This window comes from Erpetoichthys calabaricus, chromosome 2 (assembly GCF_900747795.2).
Source record: "Erpetoichthys calabaricus chromosome 2, fErpCal1.3, whole genome shotgun sequence".
Lineage (NCBI taxonomy): Eukaryota > Metazoa > Chordata > Cladistia > Polypteriformes > Polypteridae > Erpetoichthys > Erpetoichthys calabaricus.
Window position 1 is genome coordinate 247,605,736 of NC_041395.2, and position 26,629 is coordinate 247,632,364.

General features: G+C 35.9%; 1 protein-coding gene across 1 annotated transcript in view; it reads right to left on the reverse strand.

The window, feature by feature from the left end:
• Positions 1 to 26,629, reverse strand: part of LOC114645573 (cilia- and flagella-associated protein 46) — a 232,656-nt gene that overhangs the window by 47,661 nt on the left and 158,366 nt on the right. The window contains exons 49-51 of the mRNA XM_028793411.2: positions 23,319 to 23,428; positions 22,201 to 22,268; positions 21,210 to 21,374 (exon numbers count right to left, since the gene is read on the reverse strand). Coding sequence (XP_028649244.1) covers positions 21,210 to 21,374; positions 22,201 to 22,268; positions 23,319 to 23,428 — 343 coding nt within the window. The remainder of the gene's footprint in view (positions 1 to 21,209; positions 21,375 to 22,200; positions 22,269 to 23,318; positions 23,429 to 26,629) is intronic.

Here is a 26,629-nt window from a genome sequence, read left to right on the forward strand (position 1 = left end):
CCTGTTCCCTGCATTTACAATGGTTCTTGCATCACCCATCAAGATCTTTCCTGTTTGCTTCAATGAAGAACCGCAGCAGAGTTGTGAGCCTGCTGTTGCTCCGGCAATGGATAAACAGTCTTCCACAGACACAGTGATCGCACTTCGGGACGCTCTTTGGCATGTCGTCCAGTTGAGGGAGGTCCCAAGAGAATTTAGAAACCTCACAATTTCTTGAATGAATGCCGCATTAACAGGAATGTTTCATGAACAAGCATCACTGAACCAGAAAAAACTGCTTTTTCGATGTCTTCAGATGCAGCAGTTAGCATATGTTTGCAACCCAAGATTTTTCTTCTTTTTTTGCCCGGTCTTTTAAGAAAGTTGACAGTGTTGATGGTGAAATTCCAAATTCACTGGCAACGTCTTTTTCTTTTTGCCACAATCAAGTCCTGCAAAAATGTAAATTTTTTTTTTTCTAATATGAACTGTTATCGTTTTTCGTGTCTGCCGTTTCTATAGGAGGGTGACAATGAGTTAAATTCCAATGGACGTTTTTCAAATGTTGACGAGCAATAAGCAAAAGGTATCACTGAAAACCACCAAAAACAAAAACAGCAAAAAACAGTACAAGGACAGTTCGAAGAAAGAAAAAATAAAAATTACAATGTTTCTGTTTGGGGATCGTTGTGCACAATTGAGTTGCGACCACAGAACTAATTGCTCTGTGGATGATTCATTCAGGCATTTCAAGGTCTTTTGGGCACTTCATTGTAATGAAAGTATCTGCTGAATGTACTATTTCATAGTAACGAGATTTCTATAGAATTGTGTCAAATGGGGAAACTGTTGGGACCCTAAAAATACTTCGTTGTAATGAAAATTGCTTTGTAAAGATATTCGTTGTAACGGAATTTTACCTGTACTGCATACAAATTACAGATGCAATGTTGAGAGTTGTGTAAAATACAGCTCTCCTTGGCAAAATATATTTATACATTTTAAATTAAGGGCAAAGCAGTATCCGGGCTTTAGTGCATGACTGAAGGCCACCACAGTTGCCATTCCAGTTCCCCGGTACTCTGTTACTGTATACATCTTGGCAAGTTTGTTAACTTGCCACTGTTTCAAAGTATTTGTGATTTTGAAAATACTTCTGCTTACTGTACAAATAATTGTGTGAAAATACAGTACTACAGTAGCAACATAAACTAACATTTATTTGTCTATATTTATTGATTTTTAAATTGCATTACAGTGAATAATACATAAATCCACCACGGATTCAATTACTGCTACATCAGATGCACTTAACGTTTCATATCAATTGTAACACTGCCAAGTTTGGAAAGATATGTACTCAGGGAACATTTAGTAGCTCATCACAGACAGTGAGACATTTTCTTTATATCTTTTACTTATAGGTACGTTTATATAATTAAAATGAAAACTAATGAAAATCATAGCAAAATGTACTACACTAATTCTGCACTAAGGCTTTGGTTCTGTTCTGAAATTCTCTGAAGTCTTTGAAATAGTTTCCTTAAGGTTTCTCAATTAACACAAGCCAGTACAAAAATTCTCCTTTTTAATATGCCCTTTTGTTTTAGTTAATAGCAAATACGTTACCATTTTAACCTCAACATTTCTACACTCTGTTGAATACACTCTGTTGAAAATGTATGTTGCATCTACTCTTACATTCTAGGAGAAAAGGTGGTAATGGCTTACGTGCATTTAGAAAACAAAAATAAAGTAATTTTATTTGTATTATGTTGGAAATAATGAAAGGTCAGAAAACAGTTGATGAATACAAGATGAATACTGTTTTAGAATTTGTGTTGAATATTGAAATTTGGATGGAATATATTATGTGAAAGTTTTAAAAGTTGGACTGAAGGTTTTTAGAAACACTCATGAGCTAAAACTTCATTATATAATTAGAATATTGAATGGGGTGCCATGTGACCCTTGAGGCAGATGGTTGTGTGAGAGTGTGCCTCTTCAGGAACGTTCACCTTTTCACTTTTTTCATAAATACAAGCTCCTAAACCCATAATTAACATCATCTTTACTTACCTTACTACTGAGCAACTTGCAATGGCATCAAATAGAAAATCTCGAGGCAACGTGTCTATCCCTGTGAAAAAAAGCCTCATGTACAAACGTTGAAGATCAATGCAAGTCCAAAATCGCTGCTTTTTGCAAAGATTTAAAAACAATCATGATAGAACAAATTGTCTACATAAGAAGCTTGTTTCAGGGAGATCTTTTTACAATCTACCAGGAGATTTTGGAAGTAAAGGGGGAACAGAAAAAGACTTATGACTATCTTGGAGTTTTGCTGGGCTCAGTGAGCATACAAAACAAAAAGAGTCAAACACTGGGAAAACAAGTTTTAAATCTTTCCTCGAAATGAATGTAGTACTAGGATGTTGTACCGTGTTAGCCATTATGAATGTAGAGAAAAGCCAAGCAAAATGACACCTTTTATTGGCTAACTAAAAAAATTACAATATGCAAGCTTTCGAGGCAACTTGGGCCCCTTCTTCAGGCGACAGAAATAGATTAAACAATGTCTGCTTTGAGGGGATCACAGAGAATGCTGAAGGAGAAGACCCCATACTATTTCTTAAAAGTCTTAGGATAGGATTTTATCCTATCACTGAAAGATGCCACATGGTGTACAGTACAAAAAATAGCACTGCATGCCGTACAACCTTCATAATGTGCTATCTCGATTGTTCAGTTGGTGCTTTGGAAAGTTAGGAAGCTGTCCAGTTTCTCATATGAAGGTTAGCAAATTTATGTTTTTTCCTGATTTTTCACCACCCTCTGCACAGAAATGCAAACTAATGAACTGACATTTGAAAAAGTGAGAGCTGCAGACCTCCAGTCCTTACTCTTCTAATCCAGCAAATTTAAAGCTGTTGATAACTTTATGTCCACAGGTATATTCCTATTGTGATGTCATTCCTATGTATATTTTTTCGTTTAAATGCATTTTTTAAAATCTGACTAGTAACAGACAGACTTTACGCAGGCTTTCACCTTTTGTCTGTCAGTTTTACTTGGCAATCTAATATAGCAGTTCTAAATGAATGTTTTAAAGTGTTATACACTGGTTGAATTTTCTTTTGAACTTACCTGGATGTCAGATCTACTTCAGTTTCCTACCGTTTCTATTTATCCTGCATGTTAAACATCTATGGCAAGTATATCAGGTGGGTTTTGTTGGGAGTTTATTTTAAATCTTAAGATACATTTTTTTAGTCTGGAGGGTGGATTTGTGGGTGGGTTCCATGTTAGTGTTTGTCATCTGGTGCTAGTAAGAACACTAATCTCTGTATAATCTATTGGGGCAAGTTCAACAATAATTCTCTGTTTCGCGTTTCAGATGCATTTTTTTCTCTGCCATGTCTCAGAGCAAATACCTAATTTCCAGTGGCGCAGGAAGGTACATATCATTTTCATATAAGAATCCCAGCTTTTAGAAGGAGATGTCCATCACTTCACTAGCAAATGCTACCATGTGGTTGCATCACCTTCAGCCAGGTCCCTTAAATGTGGAGTTCGCAAAGCGACTACATATTCTTTTCTCAGCCGCTTAGCTCCTGTATAACAGGTGCCAGCATTATGTCTAACTCTTTGAAAGATCATAAATGCATGCTACAAAGCTTCACCTTACATCTCTCCCTTCCTGTGACCTTCTCTGGCACTTTAATAATTCCCTGTTTCAAAATCCAGATTTCTGCCAAAAACTAGTTTCCCAACTGAATAAATTTATTTCATTTAATCAGGGCACTGTGGGGATCCTACATTTGTCTGGCTTGCCATCAAGGGAGCTATTTGCGATTTTTCCATTTCCTTCACTAGCAATCTAGCAAGGTCAAAGCGACGACAAATTAATGGAGATACGTCTTACGTCTTTGGAAAAAGCGCGCCTCCATGTGGTAAACATTAATTATAAAGCTAATTACACAATCCAAACTGGAATTAAATTCCCTGCTGTTACAAAAAGCTGAATTTGAGATTCAGCGCGCAATACAATACAACTTATTTTTTGCAAAGTGCTCTTCATGTTTCTGGGGCAATACTCAATAGATTATTAGCTCCCAGACTGAGAAAATGTGAATCATTTGCCTCCATCACAAATATCAAAAATAAATCTGGCCTTCCTACTAATAAATCCCAGGAAATAAACAGTTTATTAAGCTACTGAGTTATTTTATGTTAGTCCTCAACCACCCTTATCAGTGTCTTCAAATTCCTAAGGTCAAACAGGAAGAAGCCTTAGATTTGAACTCTCCCATTTCACTATTTGAATTAAAGTGAGGTTTAGACTCCATGAGTGAGAATAAATCTGCAAGTCCTGGTGGGATTACAGTGAAGGTCTTCACTGCCTTTTGGAAGCAGTTATCAGATCCCCTTTTTCTTATGTTAAATTCTGCCATCTCATCCACTAATATGAATCCCACTATCAATACAGCTTTAATTACCTTTTTACCTCAACAAAATAAAGACTGTTCTAAATGCAATAGCTGTCGTTTTATAGCTTTGATGATTGTTGATGTTAAATTTTAGCCAAACTGTTATTTATAAAGTGGTTCATTCAGTTCAAACTGGCTTTATTAAAAACAACCATGCATCAGGTAATACTCGCTCACTGTCTTCTTTATGTTATAGATGCTGCTCCATTCTGTCTTCTCCTACAATGCCTTCCTCTCATTGGATGTTAAAAAAAGCATTCAATCAGATGAACTGGTCATTTTCATGCAGTCTCATACAAATGATGGGACTAGAAAACAGTTTTATTAGTGTGGTTAAAAACCTTTACTCCTTACCCTTTGATTCAATTGTCACAAATATTCCACCCCTTTGAATAAACATAGGCACCAAACAAGGCTGCCCATTGTCCATTCTTCTATTTAATCTATCTCTATCTCTGTTTTTTCTTGGAAATGCTCCCTCACATCCTTCTTCCATTCTTGACCTGTTCAAGACCTATGAAGTTCTTTCAGGTTATAAAAAAAAATTGCCTCTCTGACTTTGTCTCCCAACCATCCAACATGAGCTGACCCTCTGATGCACTCATTTCTAATCCTATCGATCCTCGTCACACCCAATGCAAATCTTAGCATCTTTAACTCTGCTGAATATTGTTCTCCACATAAATGTAATCAGTTCTTCAACTCTTCTTCATTCACCCCCCAAATATCTGGTAAATATTAAATCTCTCCTTTCACAACTTTTGTGGAATGGCAGGAGACTTAGTTTTAAATACTGTATTCCAATTTGCTCCATGATGGCCCTAATGTTGCCCCATCTATGCCAGATGTTGGAGTTTTATCATTGCACTTACATTCTCTGGTCACTCTGGGCCTGGATTTCCACTCCTGTGCTTCCCCTTTGCTGGATATTTATTGAAATGAACCAGATTGTTCCCCTAGCAGCTGTCCTCTCCTCCTTACGCTTCTTTAAAACTAAACTCTTTCCTTTCTAAGTAGCTCTCTTATTCCATATGCTTTAAAAATATTGCATGAGGTAGCTTTGGGTACTTTCTTGATCAAAAACTGTTTATGTAAGATTGAATGTTCTACTTTTTCATCTTTACAATATAAAATATTGTAATAGTTTATTGTAATATAATTAAAATATTCTAGCAAATTACAACTATTATTTATTAATAAAGGCATTGCTTGAATTCATTAATACACACCTTTAGTAGGAAAAACAGGTTAAGAAAAGAATAAGAATCTGCTAAGTGCTGTACTAGTTAACAAGCATAAAAGCATACATTAGATGAAAAGTAAAATGTTCACAGTAGTTTTTCAGGTATATCATTAACTACATGCCAGGACCTGGCCTAATGGCAGAGGTGATGTTAAGGGGCAGATACCTCTATGGAGTAACACAACTTCTTACAGTGCAAAACAGCATGTTGGTTGGCCCTAGAAATGTGTACACTAAATAACATGTCTCAGGTCTTTTTAAACTTCCCATATAGTCATCACAGAAAAACTGCACACCTAGCAAAGACAAGATATAGTGTCAGAGTAGTAAAATTGAGAAATCAATAAATAACATAGCAGAGAAGATTACACATGGGATGAGGAGGCACACTGGATTGCAGTCAACACCTATAGAGCTGTGATAAAAAGACAATTAAGGGAGTGTTTTACCCATACAATTTGCCAAAATTATCAATGATGGAACAGTTTTGTGTCTTCCAAAATTCATTACAGTAGGAAAACTGGCAAAAACAGATAGGAAAACTGGCAAAAACAGACATTATATTTCAGAAATTGGGCTAGACAAAAAATTAGGTGCAGGTGAACAATTCTTTTAGATTCAGTTGAAGATGAGATACCAGAGGTGGCCAATATCCTGAATAATTTCAATATTATCATTTAAAATAAAAAGTAACTTCATTAAAGCATTTGCGAAAAACTAACCACTATGAAGGGTTATTTAACAGTAAACAGTTTCATATTCATATGTACAATAAAGATGCAGTCAATGAATGCAAAGCTGAAATGACAACTATATGTAGTTATGTGTTAACATAGTACATACAAATACATGCTTGTAATGGCATTTTGCAATATTATGTAGTTAAAAACTGATCCCAGATAGACTTGTGGTGGCTCAAACAGCTTTTATAGACAGCAGAATCCAACCCAAGTGATGTAAAATGTACCAACTGATAAATTATTTTTAGTTGTTGGTTGTGAAGGGTTTATGGGTTATTGTTGTTCATTTCTTAAATGTAAACGTTTTTAAAAAAGTACACAATGTTTAGCTCAAACACATGCAAGCTGATTACTTGAGGGTGACTTCCTAGCCAGATGCAATTGTGCTGGTATTTGTTTTTACATTTCTAATAGCCATTAGCGATGGTAAAATTTAAAAATATGCAGGTTGACATAACGTTTATCAAAGTAAATTTGAAAGAGTAAATTAATCAATTATCAATGTTGCACGTCTAGCAAATGTCCACGAAGAATAAGTGTCCAAAATGTTTCTATGGGTCTACACTCTCTACTAAGGAATCTAACGGTCACCATACCAAAACATTTCAAAGAATTTAAATGAATGTCAATGAGATGAGAGCCGTACTCTCCTTGTTGAAGTCCATTACTCAGTAACCGTAAAGATTGTCATACACAATTACACTTGTTCTGTGGTCAAAGCTAGGTGCAGATATCATCTTAATACATAATTCGCCTGCCTCCTCACTCACTCACTCACGTCCGTCCGAAGTCGAATGCACAGTCGCCTTCTGCGCACATCCGAAGCCGAATGCACAGTTGCCTTCTGCGCAGCTGCCCAAAAAACCTTACGAGACCGACATCCAACCCCAACATTGTGGCAGGCGGCGGATTTACGGCCGCAAAAATTCAAAGAGAAAGGCGACTTCGATTAAAGCTCTAGAGGCCTGAAAGGCGATTTCGACTACAGCTCGAGGCCTAATTACGCATTCTGATTCAATTACGCATTCATTCAATACACCTATATCAGGTTTGTGGTGCTTATACTTATTATTATTCCATATTGTACTGGAACATTCATCATTCAATATTATACTACAGTAATCCCTCCTCCATCGCGGGGGTTGCGTTCCAGAGCCACCCGCGAAATAAGAAAATCCGCGAAGTAGAAACCATATGTTTATATGGTTATTTTTATATTGTCATGCTTGGGTCACAGATTTGCGCAGAAACACAGGAGGTTGTAGAGAGACAGGAACGTTATTCAAACACTGCAAACAAACATTTGTCTCTTTTTCAAAAGTTTAAACTGTGCTCCATGACAAGACAGAGATGACAGTTCTGTCTCACAATTAAAAGAATGCAAACATATCTTCCTCTTCAAAGGAAACAGAGAGGAAAGCAAACAAATCAATAGGGCTGTTTGCTTTTAAGTATGCGAAGCACCGCGGCACAAAGCTGTTGAAGGCAGCAGCTCACACCCCCTCCGTCAGGAACAGGGAGAGAGAGAGAGAGACAGAGAAAAACAAAGTCAAAAATCAATACGTGCCCTTTGAGCTTTTAAGTATGCGAAGCACCGTGCAGCATGTCGCTTCACTAAGCAGCTGCACAGAAGGTAGCAACGTGAAGATAATCTTTCAGCATTTTTAGATGAGCGTCCGTATCGTCTAGGTGTGCGAACAGCCCCCCTGCTCACACCCCCTACGTCAGGATCAGAGAATGGCAGCGCGAGAGAGAGAGAGAGAAAGTAAGTTGGGTTTCTTCTCAGCCATCTGCCAATAGCGTCCCTTGTATGAAATCAACTGGGCAAACCAACTGAGGAAGCATGTACCAGAAATTAAAAGACCCATTGTCCTCAGAAATCCGCGAACCAGCAAAAAATCTGCGATATATATTTAAATATGCTTACATATAAAATCCGCGATAGAGTGAAGCCGCGAAAGGCGAAGCGCGATATAGCGAGGGATCACTGTATAGGCCTGGAAAATTCATCAACTAACAGTACAAGCCTGTACAGTAATGAGTAAAGCGGACTACAATCATTACAAAACAACTTCTTCGTTACTTATCATTTGTTCTTCATACACTGCTGACACAAACTCGTGCCCGTTTCATCTTACGTTGTCGAAACGGGCTCTTTGTCTAGTATTTTATAAACAGCTGCAAGCCCTATGTTATCAAAGCATATGGAAACAGAATAAATGTACAAATAAATACAAACTGGCAATGAAGGAGTAGTAGGGAATAGGGAACAAGGGACAAGCAATAAATTATGGAAAAAGAAATAAAGCAAAATAAAAAAAGCAATTTACTTCTTGCATACATTTTATAACATCAAAAGGACATGTGGCAATTGAAGGAAAATTCCTTAATTTAAGTGAAATGTGTCTTCAAGACAACACAAAAAATAAAAATCCTTGTTAATATTATAAAAAATAAAAATTCTTATTAATATTAGAATTAATGAAAAAATGAAATTTAAAGGTAAGTTAAACTGGTTAAATTTATAAGACTAGAAAAAGAAGAATGTTGAAAGAATAAGGGTCACAAAAAATAAGAGAGAATGCAGAAGATGAAATATTAAATCATCATCACAATGCAAAGTTGAAACCTAGAGAAAAACAAAAAACTAAGCAATCAGAAAGAATGTCTCTGTTAAGAGAAAAACACTGCAAAAATTCAGCAGAATAAAAGAGCAAAAGAAGGGTTACTCTCTTTATCAGAGAAGATCTATAAGTGATAAGAAGAAAAAACAAAGTATCCCAACAAGAAATGAGCAATCAAGAGGAAGAAAAAAAATTGAAAGGAAGAAAAAAAGAGCAATAGTTCAACAAAAATAAAAATAAAATACCAAATGAAAAGAAAACTAAGCAGTAAAATAAAACAAAGATAGAAATATGCAGTAAAACATCTTGTGCAAGCATGGTAATAAATGGTAATAAATAAGGAGGTCTTTCTTGGAATTTTAGTGGTAGGAATTATTTGTTTGCAGTAGTGTAGTATTTGTCTTTTTTAACCTTATGAGATATACAAAAATTGGAAGAAGTGGCAGCATTTTTTCAGGTACCAAAATACACTGAAAGGCAGGGGATCGAAGTTACCAATAAAAATACAGTTGAACAAAGAAGGACAACAGTGCTTAGATGTATACTTACTAAGTTGGAAGTAGGAAATTAAGAAACATTTCACTTTAACAAACTTCTACATACTTAAAAATGGAAGATTTTGAGAGATTTCATATACCTAAAGAAATACCATTATTATTTCTTTTCAATATGTACTGATAAGTGGTGTATACAGTCTAATAAAAGTAAATGGAAAGTGAGAAAAACATAGATGTCACAAAAGGTTATAAAAATAATATGACTGTATATGTAGATAGAGTGTGGGCGGCACGGTGGCGCAGTGGGTAGCGCTGCTGCCTCGCAGTTGGGAGATCTGGGGACCCGGGTTCACTTCCCGGGTCCTCCCTGCGTGGAGTTTGCATGTTCTCTCCGTGTCTGCGTGGGTTTCCTCCGGGCGCTCCGGTTTCCTCCCACAGTCCAAAGACATGCTGGTTAGGTGGATTGGTGATTCTAAATTGGCCCTAGTGTGTGCTTGGTGTGTGGGTGTGTTTGTGTGTGTCCTGCGGTTGGTTGGCACCCTGCCCGGGATTGGTTCCTGCCTTGTGCCCTGTGTTGGCTGGGATTGGCTCCAGCAGACCCCCGTGACCCTGTGGTCGGATTCAGCGGGTTGGAAAATGGATGGATGTAGATAGAGTAAAAAGAAACAGTTGTAGAACCAGTTTTGTAATTTTATGCCTAAAATATAAACAAATAAAAGGAAAATAAAAACTAGTATATGTTAGACAGAGACATCATAAAAGGGGAAAATCAAAAGACATAAAAACAGTATGGAAATGAAATAACTGTCAAATGATGAGAAGTTATTTATGAATATTAGAAGGCTTATAAATATGGCCTGTTTGATAAAGGTGGAATGAGAAATGAGTAAATACATTTCTTCTTATGAAGATAGACAAGAAAACAAATAATGTATACAATAAAAGCAACTAAAATGTTTCATTACTATAAAGGAGAAAGGAAAAAAATAATAATTTTCAGTCAGAGTAAAACAAAACCAAGAGAAATATGTGATTGATTGTTTAAAAAACTGAAAGAAAGTACAGAAGAGCTGAAGGACAATGAAGGAAATGTAACAAATGGTACAAAGAATGTGCTAGATATCCGTACTGCATTTAATAAAGAGCTGAATAAAAATATGTAATGCACTTACCTAAAATAATGAAAGAAATGAAGACAATGCAATGGCAGTAAAACTGAAGATATAGAAAAAGTTGTCAAAATGTGTCAAAAATGACGGTCACTAAGGTCATTGTAATTGTATGGAATAACTGAGTTTTAAATTACATTATGGTAAGTAATTAAGTATGATATGATATTTATATTTAAGGGGATTTCAGAGAAAAGTTAAATTATAGCTTCAATGAAATAAGGAATAATAAAATGTGTGACAAATCACTGTTCTATTAAATGATTATAAAATTTTGTCAATGGCAAACAGAATGATTAATGGATGGAAACACATACTAGAAAAAGACCAACCTCATATGTAATACCAAGAAAAAGAGCTACAAGTAACTTACTTTTATGGAGGGAGTGCATACAATTTGAGAAAAAATTTGATAACATACATTTTGCATAAATGTGAAATATTACTGAAAGGATGCAATTTCCCACAAAGAAATATAAGATTGTTAAAAATAGTTAAGAATATTAAAAGAAAAATACAAGTTAAAAATATTTTACATTGTTTGACTGCAGTGAGCAGTGGTCAGGGAATGCACATTGTACAGAAATTGAGAAGACAGTGGTATGAAACATAAGCTTATGGAAATTAAGAAGACTAAAATAACAGACTAAAAGGTTCCAGAATATTATCATTGTTCCAATGTTAATTTGGTTGCAGTATTTTAATTAACTGCAAGTAAAATAAATCAAATGGTCAGAATATGCTTTTGATCTTAATGTGAAAACCACACAAGTCTAAGAAATAAAAGTAAAGAGAAAGGATGTAAACATTGCCTCAGTTTTTAAGTTTAACTGTTATTATAGTATACAGCAACAGTACTGGATACGGCAGTGAAGACTGAATAGAAAACCTCAGAAATACAAAGGTATTGTAAGGAAGCAGATATAACTAATTCAACACTTTCATGCTGTAAACAATTAAGCCATTAGCATTTAAATCCCAAATTAATAAGATTTTTTTAAGTCTCCAACATATAAATGGAGAGAACAATGAGATACGAAGTAAATGGAGAGAATTAGCTGTCCATGAGATAACAATAATAAAAGTGAGACACCAAATAAAAGAAAAGTAATTAACAGATGGTAATCATCACTTAACATACTAAGCTCTGTCACTTTACATATTATTGCTGCACATTTAAACACTCGCAGACTCTGTTTAATTGGTATTTTGATATAATGAACAAAGTTGTTTGGCACAGAGGTGTCGCATAATGTCACTTTCAATTGCCTGGGTAGTATTTTCTGCATGGAGATGCTTTGTTATTACTCCTGAGCATGAAATATTGTCTTTAATAGAACATCATAGCTAAGCTAACCTGAACTGTATTTAAGACTTTGCCTCCTTTTTTGAGATTCCCCTAAAGATAACTGAATACTTTTGTGATGAATGTCTTCAGCATGCCTTGCAGTTAGTATAATCACATGAATTTAAGTGAATGCTTTACTAATTAGTTAATTTTAGCAAAATTGTTTAACTTGAATCTTATGCAGTCTGCTTAGCAGCAATCACTTTTTCAAAACTCAGACAGTGCTTGAATTATGTACATCTGTTTTAACTTTTAAAAAGTCACTATCACTTTAAATTGGCCTCATATTCACTGTTAAACTAAAGAAGGTATAAGTTTGATTATACTGAATTCCTCCTTTCAGTTTGGCAAAGCGAATGATATGTACCGGTAAATTCTTGTGGAAAGCTTCTGCTGTATTATGCACATTAATACTTTAATCAATACTTTATGTTTCTGTGTGGATCAATGTCCTGGCCCTGTATTTCAAAGTAGTGAACCATGATAATTTTAAGGTTAAATATGATATTTTTCATCGATGAACAGAAGGATTATAGAAATAAGATAATTGCATATTTAATGTATATATCAAAACATAAAGGCCAAGACAAGATGAGGCTTTACTTCATTTCAAGAGTCCTTCACCATGCATTCCATAGTCCAGGACAAAGTAGGCATTGCCCATTCTGTTAGGCTTCGGTGGCACACCAGTTCTGTAAAGACAGACGATTTAACAGGGATGCAGGTATCCAGCTGCACTAAAGCCCTACATGCATTCCAAAGTAAGTGACTGAACTCTTTGTACCAGGATCAATCTGTACTTCATACTTCACACTTGATAACAAAGGTGTAAATAACAGTTAAACTGACATTTTTGCAGAGGTTCCTCTGTAGACCCTTTCATGCCAGAAGGCATCAAATAGACATCTAAGAACAAAGAGCTATAATTCAACGAAAGACATCTGTGATGGACAAAACAACGTGCTTATGAGAAGTCACTGAATTTGTAAGTGGACTTTAATCCAATAATGAGATGTTATATATTCCTTAAAAACTAGCAGCACTCACTGTGATGACGCGGGTTCTCTTCACGCTCCCATTGTCCTTATGGGAGCCCTGAACCCAACACCGTCAGTAATGTCACCGAGATGACCTGACAAATGGGGACAAATCTTACATGAAGCCAGGTTATATATTCAAAAAATGATAAAGTGCTTTTATTTAAAACAATAATCAAAACAGTGCATTGTCCAAAGTTCAATAAATAAATCTGTAAAACCAGTGTCTAGTGGGGATAAAAACAGTCATCCATAAATAAATCCTTTAAAATCCGAGGTTAACACTAGAATTACCAGAGTCTATGAAAAAACTCGTAGATCTGGCCCACCTTAAAACTGTTCTCACCTCTCTTTTGTCTTCTAAATGTGCCGATTAAGACGAGCAGCAAGAAGCCAGCTATTCCATCCCCCAGCGTCGTAGAACGTTCACTAAGTTTTCCCAGCTCATGCCTTGTTTGATTATCTGGGAGTGACTGAATGGAAATAATAGATCGTTATTTGGAATACACGCATTTCATGCGTGTTCCGTTTCTACAGTAATCTGTGTAAACACATTGCTAAAACAGAAACTTTTTCAGATTTTAGTAATAAATGTTACAAAATGTAGGCATAAACTATAGAATGTTTGAAGCCTGAAGTCCAAACATCAAATAAACACTTTCACAAAAGGTTCAAAAATGCAACAATACTTTCCGTGGCTTAACGCTAAAATTTGCTGACTTGGAGCACAGCAACCCTGTCGTGCTACAGAGACGCGAGTTCAATTCCCAGCTTTGGAGAAAGTGTTTTTTTTTTCCTCAAACGGACATAAAATTTATAAATTGGTATGCACTGTAAATCATTAAGTTTAAAATGTAGATCGCGGTTATTTCTGTTGATTAATTCATGCTTTTTACTTAGAGTCAGAACAGGAGCTTGTTCAGCTTATTCAGCTTCTGATCTGACTCAAACAGTGCCAGTATAACTTCACACCCAACCTGACACTGTTCATTTTCAAATAATATTGCATTACTTCGACGATGTTTTCTGATTGGTACTATTCGTGTCATAAAATGATTTCTTCAAAACGCCACATATATTTGTCTCTTTCTTTTTTTAAAATGTGCGTTGTAGCGTGCAGCAACTGGCCACCTGCATGTTCTTGCGCACAATGAATAAGACAACGCTATATGCAATCATCAGATTCAAATGTTAACAGTTAACAGTTATATAGCACGGAATGGAAATCAGCAGTTCTTAACATTGCACCACACAAGCTGTCATATCAACCGCCTACTGTAACTTGTTTTCTTTTTTCTTCAGTTATAGTCTTGAATAAAAGTGCACTTGTTTTGTTATACTTTTACATCAACATATGTTTCTGTGTTTGAGCGACATGGGCATGCTCAAAAAATACACGTATAATGCCATGAAAATTGCATGCAGACACTTCAGTTCGCAAGCATTGGTACGACAATGCAGTCACAAGTACACTGCAGAGCTATTGCGCGTCTTTATGTGAAAACAGCAGTGTCAGATGGGGAGTGTCTGATGATTGCATATAGCGCTGAAGTTACTACTCTTAATAAAGTATCTATCTATCTATCTATCTATCTTTACTATGCTTTCCTCTGCATGTCCTGGAGTACAAAAGAAACAGCATACAGCAACATGTTGAGACTGGCAAGATTGTGGGAAAAAAACACGTGGTCCTATGTATCATGATACACTGCAGAGCTATAGCGCGTCTTTATGTGAAAACAGCAGTGTCAGGTGGGAGGAGGGGGGGTGGTAGGGAAGGATCCTGAACGCGACAGAGAATGAAAAGTGAATTAAAAATACAAAAAACAAAGCTAACCTTTGCAAATATCAGAAATTACACTGGCTGTTACAGACTGAAATCAAATGTATCTTTTTATTCTAAAACAGTAAAAATAAGAACACTTCACTTCTCAAAAGGGAGTCATGCAGGATCAAACTCATGACCTTCGGATTGCCAGTCAGCAACTGATACTGTTGCGCCACAGTGGCAGTGATAGTAAATGAGTGTCAATGTCGCACACTAAGGCGGCTTTTTTTTTGTACCTTTTGTGAAAGTGTTTCTTTGATATTTGGACTTCAGGCTTCATACATTATATAGTTTATGCCTACATTTTGTCATTTGTTACTAGAATATAAAAAACGTTTCTGTTTTAAAAATGTGTTTACACAGATTACTGTAGAAACGCAACACACATGAAATGCGTGTGTTCCAAATAACGATTTATTATTTACACTCTAAAACTCCACTTCACTCCCAGATAATCAATCAAGACATGAGCTGGGAGAAGTTTGTGTACGTTCTAAGTCGGTGGGGGTATGGAATAGCCGGATGGTTGCAGCACGTCTTTATCAGTACATTTAGATGACAAAAGACGCTGGCGGAGAGGTGAGAATGGTTTTAAGAAGCGATTTAAGGTGGGCCGGATCTACGAGTTTTTTCGTAGGCTCTGGTAATTCTAGTGTTAAATGCAGTAGAAGTTAAAAAGCAATCTCTCTCGTTCTTCTCCGACCCACCTCTGTCACTCTCTCCCTGGCTCACCCCACTCGCTCGTTGCCGGCGAGACCAACAGCCACGAGCTCCTGTAGCTAACCTCCGTCTTGGCCTCCATTCGGATGTCACTGCCAGACCGTCGAGGTCAGCTCTCCTCCCGTGATCTTTCGTGCACCCATAGTCGCTCCTCAGATCCAACGGGAGGACACCTCTCTGCTCACCCCACTCGCTAGTTTTCAGTGGGGCGAACTATGCCTAGAGCGCATCGGCCAAATACTCCTATGCGGGGCCCCAGCTCGTGCTGTCTCCTCATCCAAGGTGGCCAGATCGTCCTGCCAAGCTGCCATTCATTTACTTAAACCTTGATTTACTTCACCTCCATTGATCAATCAATCCATCCCCCCTTTCTCTGGTGTATACACACCTACCTCTGTGCGCCTCCGTGGGCGCAGCGCCTTAATCACACACTGCAGGAAGCCAATGAGGCAATTTAGAACGACCGCACCCACGCACCCACACGTGCAGGTGCGACTTGCTCCAATTACCTCATTGACTCCCTGCGGTCGTGCCCACGGAGAACAGCACGGCGATTCGGATTTAAACCCAGCCTTTTTTTTCGGAAGCCGCGGACCCGCTATACCACACTCACATCTCAAGGGAGTTTTCAGGGAGTGAATTCACAGAGCATCCCTCAGGGGAACTCACAGGGGCACTCTCAAAAATGAACTCTTGTACCAATTAAAACCTCTCTCTGAAATAAAAAGGCTGAGGATCCACTCCATCTTTGGGGAGCTGAAAATGCACAATCTCTTCTTTTTGTGGGCACCAAAGATGAGACACCCTCTGCCAAGCCAAGCACTGTGCCAGTCTAAGAAGACTGAGAAACATCTGTTACTTCAAGAAGGAAACTTTAGCATATACACTCATGTGCCAGAAAAAGTAATGCTTTTCCCCATGAAATTGCAGAGGATATATCAAAAAGCAAGCAGAGAAAAGCAGCAACACAGCACACCACAGACAAAGGACCACTTTGCAAAGAGAAACAGTACACTTCAACACAGAAAGAATCCTCCGTTTGAAGCCAGAGCAACAGCAAAAAAAAGCAACATCTCCACACAACATTGGTCACCATTTCTAAAGTTTTAGTATTCTAAAACTGTGTATCTGTGCCAAGATACATTAGAAATCTAAATGTAAAGAGATAACATGTAAACAGCCAAACTTTTCTTTTTGTTATATTAAATTTCATGATGCTCGCTAACTTTCAATACCACAGCAAAAACAGAAATCCCATTCAACTGCTTTTAATTAAAAAAATAATTTCCTTTGTTTTTTTAATTTGCCACACAGATAGGTGGCCTGCTCATGGTCACATACAACCTCAGTGATTGATGTCCAAAGCCTTAACCACTACACCACGCTGCCTGACAAAAAATATACCACACTGCCTCAGTAGTACCAGCGGCTTTAAAATACTGGTATATTAATCAAGAAATTACCCAACTATTATGCAGGTAAACTAGTATTGGCATTCATAAATGTCAAAATACAATGCAGGGCTTGGCTTTTAATCTGTGATGAACATGGGGATCCATCCTGTGTAACAACAATTGGAGGAAAGTTTATAATCTTGAGAGGATTTCAGCGTAGGGTTTATAAAGGATGATACTGTATCATTATGTACTACCTAATTTATATTATCATATGCACATTCCTTATTTGTTCATTGACATTTTCTCTACAGCAGGCTTCATCACCTTCCTCCTGACTCTAGTTCCTGGAACAGTGGCAGTTGACTCCTTTTATGTGATACCTGGGAGTACTTCTGGTACCCCAAAGGCTTGTTCCGGAAGCACTTCAGGTAAGGTGGGAGCCCGGCAAAGCGGACTCCACAGTCCCTAAAGCACCCTCTGGCGATACCCCAGGAATCCAACAGGACTAAGCCACCAAACTCCAACTTCCAGCTTGCCCTGTGAGAATCCTTGGTGCCACAGCAACCTGGGTGGGGGATTGCATTCTATTAGAGATAATTCCCCAAGCATAATTTCTGCCCCAGGCCCTTCCAGTCCACAACATTTCTGGCCAAGTTTATATATATATATATATATATATATATATATATATGGTTGAAATAGTTTACTGTCAAATAAATGCAAAGAGTACACGACACATGTTTCGCCCTCATTCTGGGCTCATCAGGTGTACACACTCCACTGCACTCCCTCTCGGGAATCGAACCTCGGACATCAGCGTCAGAGGCGATGCCCCTAACGTTGCGCCACGGCGTGTGGTTCGTTTATTTGACAGCATGTAGATATATATATAAACCTGAATGATCTTAAATAAATTATTATTTGCATTTGCAGTGCAAAGAGTACAAATTGTAGGATTTAAATCATAGCCTAGTATATACATGCTACTGAATGTTGTATGGAGATTCATCAGGAAACAATATATAGTATGTGTGAATATTTTTTTAATGTTTACCTTTTTATGAAAGCCAACAAGAACAATATTTTGAATGATTTTTTTAAGATTATACATAAGCTGATGAAACAGCAGTATATCTAAAGAAAATTATCTGAGTTTAGGATTACTCTGAGACTTGTCTTCATCTAGAATCTTTATTGTTTCCCATTTCTCAAATGGTTTAGTTTATGAAAAAGTAGTTAAGCATTTACTTCAGGATTGTCATTTTTCATTTTACATTTTTAACATTAATTAAAAGCACAAAGCTGTAAGCAGATTTATGTATAAAATAGTAACACAAGTTTAGCATTCCCAATGTGCATTTGTAATAAAATAACAAAACCCTCTGTTGCAGTAATTGCCTGCCTCTACATCTTCTTGACACAATGTTAAACTACAGGTGTCAAAATTATGGAAATGTGTGCCCAAGGTGAAAAAGCTACATCGAATTTTATAATCCAGTCTAGTTTTGACCATAATTTCCCTAAGTGAGACCTTTGTTCATTATACATAAAAACTGTCTATTAAATATCCTATTAAACTGATGTAGTGTCCCTGATTATCACCACAAGAATAAACATGAAACAGTCCAAGGCTTATGTTTATAGGTTTATGTTTATGTGTGAAATGCACTTTAAAACACCTCATTGTGTTAATATATTGATGTGATGCACAATTATCCATATTCCTAAGAAGTCCCAAATAATCCTTCAATTCATACATTGCGAAACTAAAATGTTATTTTTGCAATATTTTACATATTGCAGGAAAAACTTGTGGAGTTGTTTTCATATATAAGACTTGACTTTCTTAAAGCTACCATGCTGTAGGAAGCAAATGCTATGCTTAGAAATCACTTATGTTTCTGTATTTTATTTCAATATCCTGAGATAAATGTACTCTTCAGATACGAAACTGCTGAAATTCATTATATTGCTTACTACTTGTTCTGGCACATCATGGGGTTACAATATACAGTATGAGCGACAGAAACATCAATAATTTGTGTTTTCTATTACTGTAATAAAAAAGTATTTTGATGGAAAAAACATTCACAAGAATATCTTATCAAACATAATATAGTATGTGTATGTGAGATCTGCTTTAATTTATATTACCACAGAAGATGTTCAATACAGATCAGCGTTCATTTATTTTCCAGTTGTGTTGGAATATTATTAACAGCTGAGAGTGAATCACCTACTGCAGGGTACAAATTTTAAACTATTATGCTAACCTCAGTACTGCAAGAAAATTTCAAAAGTATTATTACTGCAAAATAATGACATACAATGCACAGCTGGAATAATAAAAGTAATGTAAAAAAGAGAATAAAATGATGCATTTATACTCGGGGAGACTGCTTCTTCAAATCCCAGATTGCTAAAACTGCATGGCACTTTTTGAGCACATAAAAGGTAAAACATTAGTAATCTTAGAATGACAAGAGCATTGTAATGTATGAGGTTATTACAAAATAGTTTATAATCCTCCTTGAAAATAGGAAATAACAATGGCTGCAGTTCAAACTACAGTAACTAGCAATAAGAACAATATAGGTAACATTTAAAGGCTATATAAATGCTATGCTACAGTATATCTTTTACCTTGCTTGACAAAGATGACATTCAGAGAACAAAGAGTAAATGGGTAAATGTACTTTCTAAACAATAGGCACACTGTACTATATACTGAATTTAATCCATACAATACATCAAATTCTAAAAACATCACCTATATTCTGCTTGCACTAATTTTCATTATGGGGAGTAGAGAAAAGCCAAGCAAAATGACACCTTTTATTGGCTAACTAGAAAGATTACAATATGCAAGCTTTCGAGGCAACTCAGGCCCCTTCTTCAGGCAAGATGTAGTTAAATTTTGAGACATAACATATCCAACTAATTATTTATAAACACTGTATGTTTTGAAAAATTAAAAATAAGTAGTTATTTAGTAAATCATGAGATCTATATGAAAACTCCTACTCTAAGCTCTGCCACAGTCAGGCCTTTATGTGTAATTCATTTTCCAAAAGCACAAAAATGCCTTTAGAGCAATCCAATCACATACACAATCTCAGTGTAGTTTGCATAATTCTCTGATCAAAAGATTTGCCTTTTAGGGGAATTGGTGACTCTAAATTGAGCCTATGTTAGTGTGGCTGTGTACATGAGGAGAACCTGTGATGGACTATGCTTGGTCCAAGGTTAGCTTTTGTGATGCAGCTAGGATAACCTCAACCCTCCAAATACTTGACTTCAGCTTCAAGTTTAAGGGAGACAAGAAAAGTAAACTATGTAGCAAAAACCTCCACTGAACATATTAACCCAGCAGAGGGTAGATAACCCAGCAGAGGGTAGAGATATTAAAGCAGGCTCCCCATAAAAACTGGATTATACAGATTTAAGGATTTTACCTATGAACCTATGAAAAAAGAGCTCAAATATAAAGGACAACCTTGTATATGTAACTTCAATTCTGCTGTGGTACCAAATAACATAAAATATACAATATTAATTATTAATTAATTATATAATTATATATTAATTACTTAATATAAAAATAAACATGGCCTTATGTGATTTTAGAAAATGCTGGTACTTTTTTCATTTGTGATTAAATGATTTCACTTTTAGTTGCTACTGAACATTTATCACTGGTACAGGATAAACCTTCTCTAGTGCCAAAATTGGCATCTTATACAGTGCATACATTTTACTCCAATCATGCCAGTCAAAGATTAATGAAATAGGAGTTAACATAAAGGAATATCAGCTCGAATTATTTCATTAATAGTTGAAAACCATAAAAAACATAAACTAATTTTGCTCATCGGAGAAGAACCTACAGTACCTAAATATTGGTTAATGTCAGACTCATCAGGTAAAATGCAACACAGATACACATATGGTCTTAATGATTCAGCCCACGATAAACTAATAAAAGCTCATCTAAATGGATTATTTGAGAATGTTACCGTATGTTACGAGTACATTACCATCCACAGATGTAACTGATACCAATATAAACATCAAAGAGCAAAACAAACAAACAAAAAAAAACACTTGTCCAAATAATTATTCTGTTTTCTTGTTTACCTGGTTCTTCTCTCTGCATACGATTCCAAAGGAGCTGCAGGGAGAAGTCTCTAGATAAGGTGCTTAATCCATCATCATCTATGATTTTCAGTGCTTCCAAAGGCAATTCCATAAGCAATTTGTCGGCCAGAACAATGATACTTTCTCCAGTATCAACAGTAGCACCTGCCATAAAATAAGCATCATCAGAAAACAAGTCTGTCTTTTAAAACAACCAGCGATAATATGATTAACAAAAATTGTTATTAACAATTTTATGCAACTTTCCCAAACCGACCTTCCCAAACTATTGAGTGCTTTATTATTTAAAAATCATATCTGTATCATTATAAACCTAAAAACTACCCTTTTTAAATAAGCTGCCAGTAATTATCAACTTTAAATTAAAAAAAGAAATATTAAAAACAATTAAATTCAGTCAGCTAAAACAATGTCATATAATATGCACACTTTTTGAAAACTACAAAAAGGAAATCTATGTATTACATTACAAACAGCAGCTAACACAATGTTTCTTTTGGATGTGTAAAGTTGGTGCGCTCATCTTCTCAAAGTTAGTCTTCATTTATGAAGATTGCTTTACTTTCCCTTTTGCTTAAGTGCTATAGTAGAGTACAGTTATAAGGATGACCTTCTAATAAAGGATGCTCTGTTTATTTTTATATGATTTACATAAACACATTACCTAAAATTAAGTTATAGGGCTAAGACATTCAGAATTACATGACACCCAATATTCACATACATAACTCCAGATATATAACTTTAGCTGTCTCTTTAATTCCATGGTGTTGCTCAAAGTAACTGGTCATGTGTTTTTGTTTCTAACACACCTAAAAGATTCACAAAGTAACAAACTACATATACATATATTACATACAGTATGGGTATAAGTGTAAACCTAAAAAAATATTTTCCTACTTAGCAGTGCAATATAAACATACATCCCACATAGAGGTGTAATACAGCAGAAGCCTATTCTTTAACTTACTTGAGGTTGTCTTCCCAGAAGCAGGTTTTTCCTCTTTTTCTTTAGTTGACAGCAATGAAGTCTGCGTCCTGAAAATGACAAGTGACACATCGAAGTGTTATAATATTGACTTGCAATCACACATCTGTTCCTATGAATAATGCTATTCTGTATGCTCTAAAGGGTGTTGTCTTTTAGAAATCTAGTGCACATAAATAAAAAGGTTATGGAGAAAAAAAGCATATCACTTTTTTAAGATCTATTTTTGAATACATGTCATTAAGTTTTTCATTTTTTTCTTTTCAAATAATTATTTACATAAATGATTAAAGTTTTTGCTAAAAAATATTTTTTCTTAATATTAAAAACTAGGGGGCAAAGCCCCCTGCTCGCTTTGCTCGACCCAAGTTTTTTTTTTTATTATAATAGAGAGATATATCCACAACAGAATAACTTCTTTCTGAAAAATGGTATTTTTACACTGAACATTGAACCTAGTAGATTGGTTATATATATATATATATAATTACAAAAATAACAGTCTTCACTTTGATCAAAGAGCCTCTAACTTGAAGAAACTGATATTGCAATGTACACTTGTGTATACGAGAAGAAGGAAAAGACAGTACTGTAAATTTCCAAGCCCAGTCAGTTGCACCACTATCCCAACCCAGTCTGACCAATGGTTGCTGACATGATTGGTTATGTTCAGAACAGGAAGCCTAGGACAGTCCTTTGCCCTTTTGATAGATTGCTAACATTCAGCAAAGAACATCCAACCACGTCCCTATTCCAACATTATATCTGAGCCCTTCTTCTGCACTTCATAATAATGTGATGTTTTTCTACATTGACCTGAGCCAAACTGAAAAAGCATTTAATAAGGAAAAATAAGCACAACCAAAAAACTGAAACAAAACTCACTTTTTAATGCATAGTGGACACTAATCTATTGCATATCAGACGTCAGAAATAATTTCCTCAAATTCTTTTTCATTATGAGTTGTAAGATTATTAACACAAATTGCATGAATTGTTTTAAAGAATTTGCCAACTGAAATCTGCTATTTTCATAAAGAGTTCATGTACAGTCATCATATTGAATAAAAAATTACACCTTGTATTAATTATAATCCTACCTCAAAACTGAAAAGTCAAATTGGGAAAGTATTGGACTAAGATAATCCTTCATTAGTTTGACAACATGGTTGAAGTCTGATGGATCCTCATTCAATACTTCATATGTTTGCTTTAATGGAAAAAACACAGTTGTTCATGAATCAGTAACATTCATATTTATTTATTTATCTTTAAACCACTTAAACCACCCATTGGTGTCTATAAATCATAAATACACAGCTCAATATACAACAAAAGGTTAATCACAATTAGCCATAATAAATGTGAAACACATTAGCTCAATATTTATTGCTATTATATGCCATATATCTAGGACAAAAATAGCTTAAGAAAAGAAAATAATACAAGAATGAAACTGCTTCTAATAATTTAAGAAAATATTAACTTATATTCTTTTTGTTAAATGCAAAATTTAACTGAATATACAAGTCTAAAAACAGACCCTTTCCTGGAAGACTACACATAATAAATTTTTCATACATACATCCATACATCCACCCCACTCACTTATATACTGTATATTTTGTTTTGAATACATACTGTATGTAAGGATGGGTGCTTAAATTTCTGGTTCACATCTCCATAAGACTGGGATTACATTCTGCCCTGATCACTGCTTATGGGCTTGTTTCATTTTTCTGGATTCTACTGTTTCCTCCCAAACCCCTAAGTCATGCATGTTGGGTTAACATTAGAACAATCTAGATGAGAACAGGTCATTCAGCCCAAAAAAGCTCGCCAGTCCTACCCACTTAATCCTTCTAAACAAATATCAAGTCTAGTTTTGAAAGTCCCTAAAGTCTTACTGTCTACCACACTACTTGGTAGCTTATTCCAAGTGTCTATGGTTCTCTGTGTAAAGAAAAACTACCCTTAACAAGTTTCCAGCTGTGTCCCTGTGTTCTTGATGAACTCATTTTAAAATAACATTCTTAATCCTCTGCACTAATTCCCTTCATAATTTTAAACACTTCAATCATATCACCTCTTAATCTTCTTTGGCTTAAACTGAAAGGGTTCAGCTCTTTTAAGTATTCTTCATAATTAGCCCAGGAATCAGCCTAGTCGCTCTTCTCTGGACCTTTTCTAGCGATGCTATGTCCTTTTTGTAGACTGGAGACCAAAACTTCACACAATACTCCAGATGAGGCATCACCAGTGCATTATAGAGCTTGAGCATAACCTCTGTTGTGATGTGAGATTTTACATATAACTTGATGAATATTTTGTACTGTATATCTTTATTTGTAATTTAGACAAAGCAATGTAATTTAGTGTTTAACCACCCCCCCTCCTAGGAATGGGTCTGTTTGAATTTTACGACAGGATTTGGGGGATGCGTGTTTTAAACCAGTTTGGCAACTGTTTCCTTGCTAAAGTCATTTCTACCCCCGCAAATGGGCTAAGGTGTACTTTAACATATGGTTTGGGGGCAGGTGTTAAGATGTTCTATTTCCCCCATTGGTCTGAGGTATGGCTGTTTGGAATTGGCTTGTCTCAGAGGCCTTTAAGTACCATGATGTCCTATTGGCTCTCGGGGTTGGACAGAACATCTATAAATGTATGTGTTTAACCTCAGTATCTCTCTCTTACCAACCAACATATGATGAAGAAGCATCTCTCTTGCTAACCTGTGATGATGAAGAGAACACAATGAACAGCACAGCTCAGCAGCCATTTTGAACAGACATGTGGCTGAAAGCTGAGCATCAATGATGCCTTAACTAGAGACATTTAAGTAACCAGAAGACTGTGTGCCACCTGAACTACATATCATCATTTAATCAGGTTGTATGGTTGCCAATATTCAAATGTACTTTGCATTTTGTTATTATTTAGGAATATTATCAATAATACTAATACATTGTTTAAACTGTAACTTAACTTCTGCTTGTCTTTTACTACATCTAATTGCCTAAGGTTATAGATATAGAAGCGAAGGTGGGGATAAGTTATATACAATAATACCTTATAAACAGTGGTAAATCTGTGAGATTAGGCATTCTAAGGCTACATATTAATAATACAATAGGGGAAAGTAGAGCAATATATATTACTCTACCAAGACAAAACAATTGCCGTAGTCCGGCAGGATTTTGCAGTAACCATTGTTTTGCACCTTGTTAGACAAAACAACCTCCTTGGACTTTTGCTCCGCACCACATGTTGTGCTATATATAACCTAACATTCTGTTTGCCTTCTTAATGGCTTCTTAACAATGTTGGGAACTTGATAGCATAGAGTCCATTATAACTCCTAAATCCTTCTCATAAGGTGTACTCTTGATTTTCAGACCTCTTATTATGTGTTCAACCCTAACAGTTTTACTTCCTATGTGTAATACGATACATTTGCTGACATTAAATTTCATTTGCCACAATTCTGTCCAAGCTTGGATTTAATGGATTTCAAATAATCTGCCAATCCACCAGCAGCCGCCCTAGAATTAACCCTTGTGGAACACCACTTTTAATATCAGCAAATTTTGATAAGGCTCCTTGTACCATCACCTTCTGCTTCCTGTGTCTGAGCCAATTCTGCACCCCATCTACAAGCAACACCCTGAACTCCCACTTCTTGTAGTTTGATGCCCAACCTCTCATGTAGCACCTTATCAAATGCTTTCTGAAAGTCAAAATAAAAAATATCATATGCTCCATTTTGATCATAATCTTAGAATTCCTGCTTGTTAGTAAAATATGACCTCCTTCTTCTGAAACCATGCTGACTGTTCAGAAAAACTCCTGTAATGCCATGTGCCATCCTTATCCTAAGTAATTCCTTCTATTAATTTTTCTGTGATGCATGTTAAGCTCAATGGCCTATAGTTGCTTGGATCTGCCTGGTCACCTTTTTTAAATAACAGGATAATATTTGCCATTTTCAAGTCCTTCGGAATCTCCCCAGTACGCAGTGACTTCCTAAAAATATGTTTCAAGGATTTATATGTACTCGCTAGCCTCCTTTTGAACTCAAGGGTAAATAATACCTGGTCCTGGTGATTTGTTTGATTTCAGCCTATTTAACCTGAGCAGTACCTCTCCCTCTACAATTTCCAAATCCTTTAGTTCCTCCTTAGTAGTCCCATTTACTGCTGGGAGGTTATCCACTTCCTCACTTGTAAAGACCTCAGAAAAATGCAAGTTTAGAGTGTCCACTATTTCACTATCTGTATCTTTTAGTTCTTTACTATTTCTGATGCACTTCACCTCCTCCTTGACTGTTCCTTTACAAATAAAATACTGAAAGAATCTCTTTGGGTCATCTTTCACCTTATCTGCTATATTCCTTTCCAACTGTCTTTTAGCC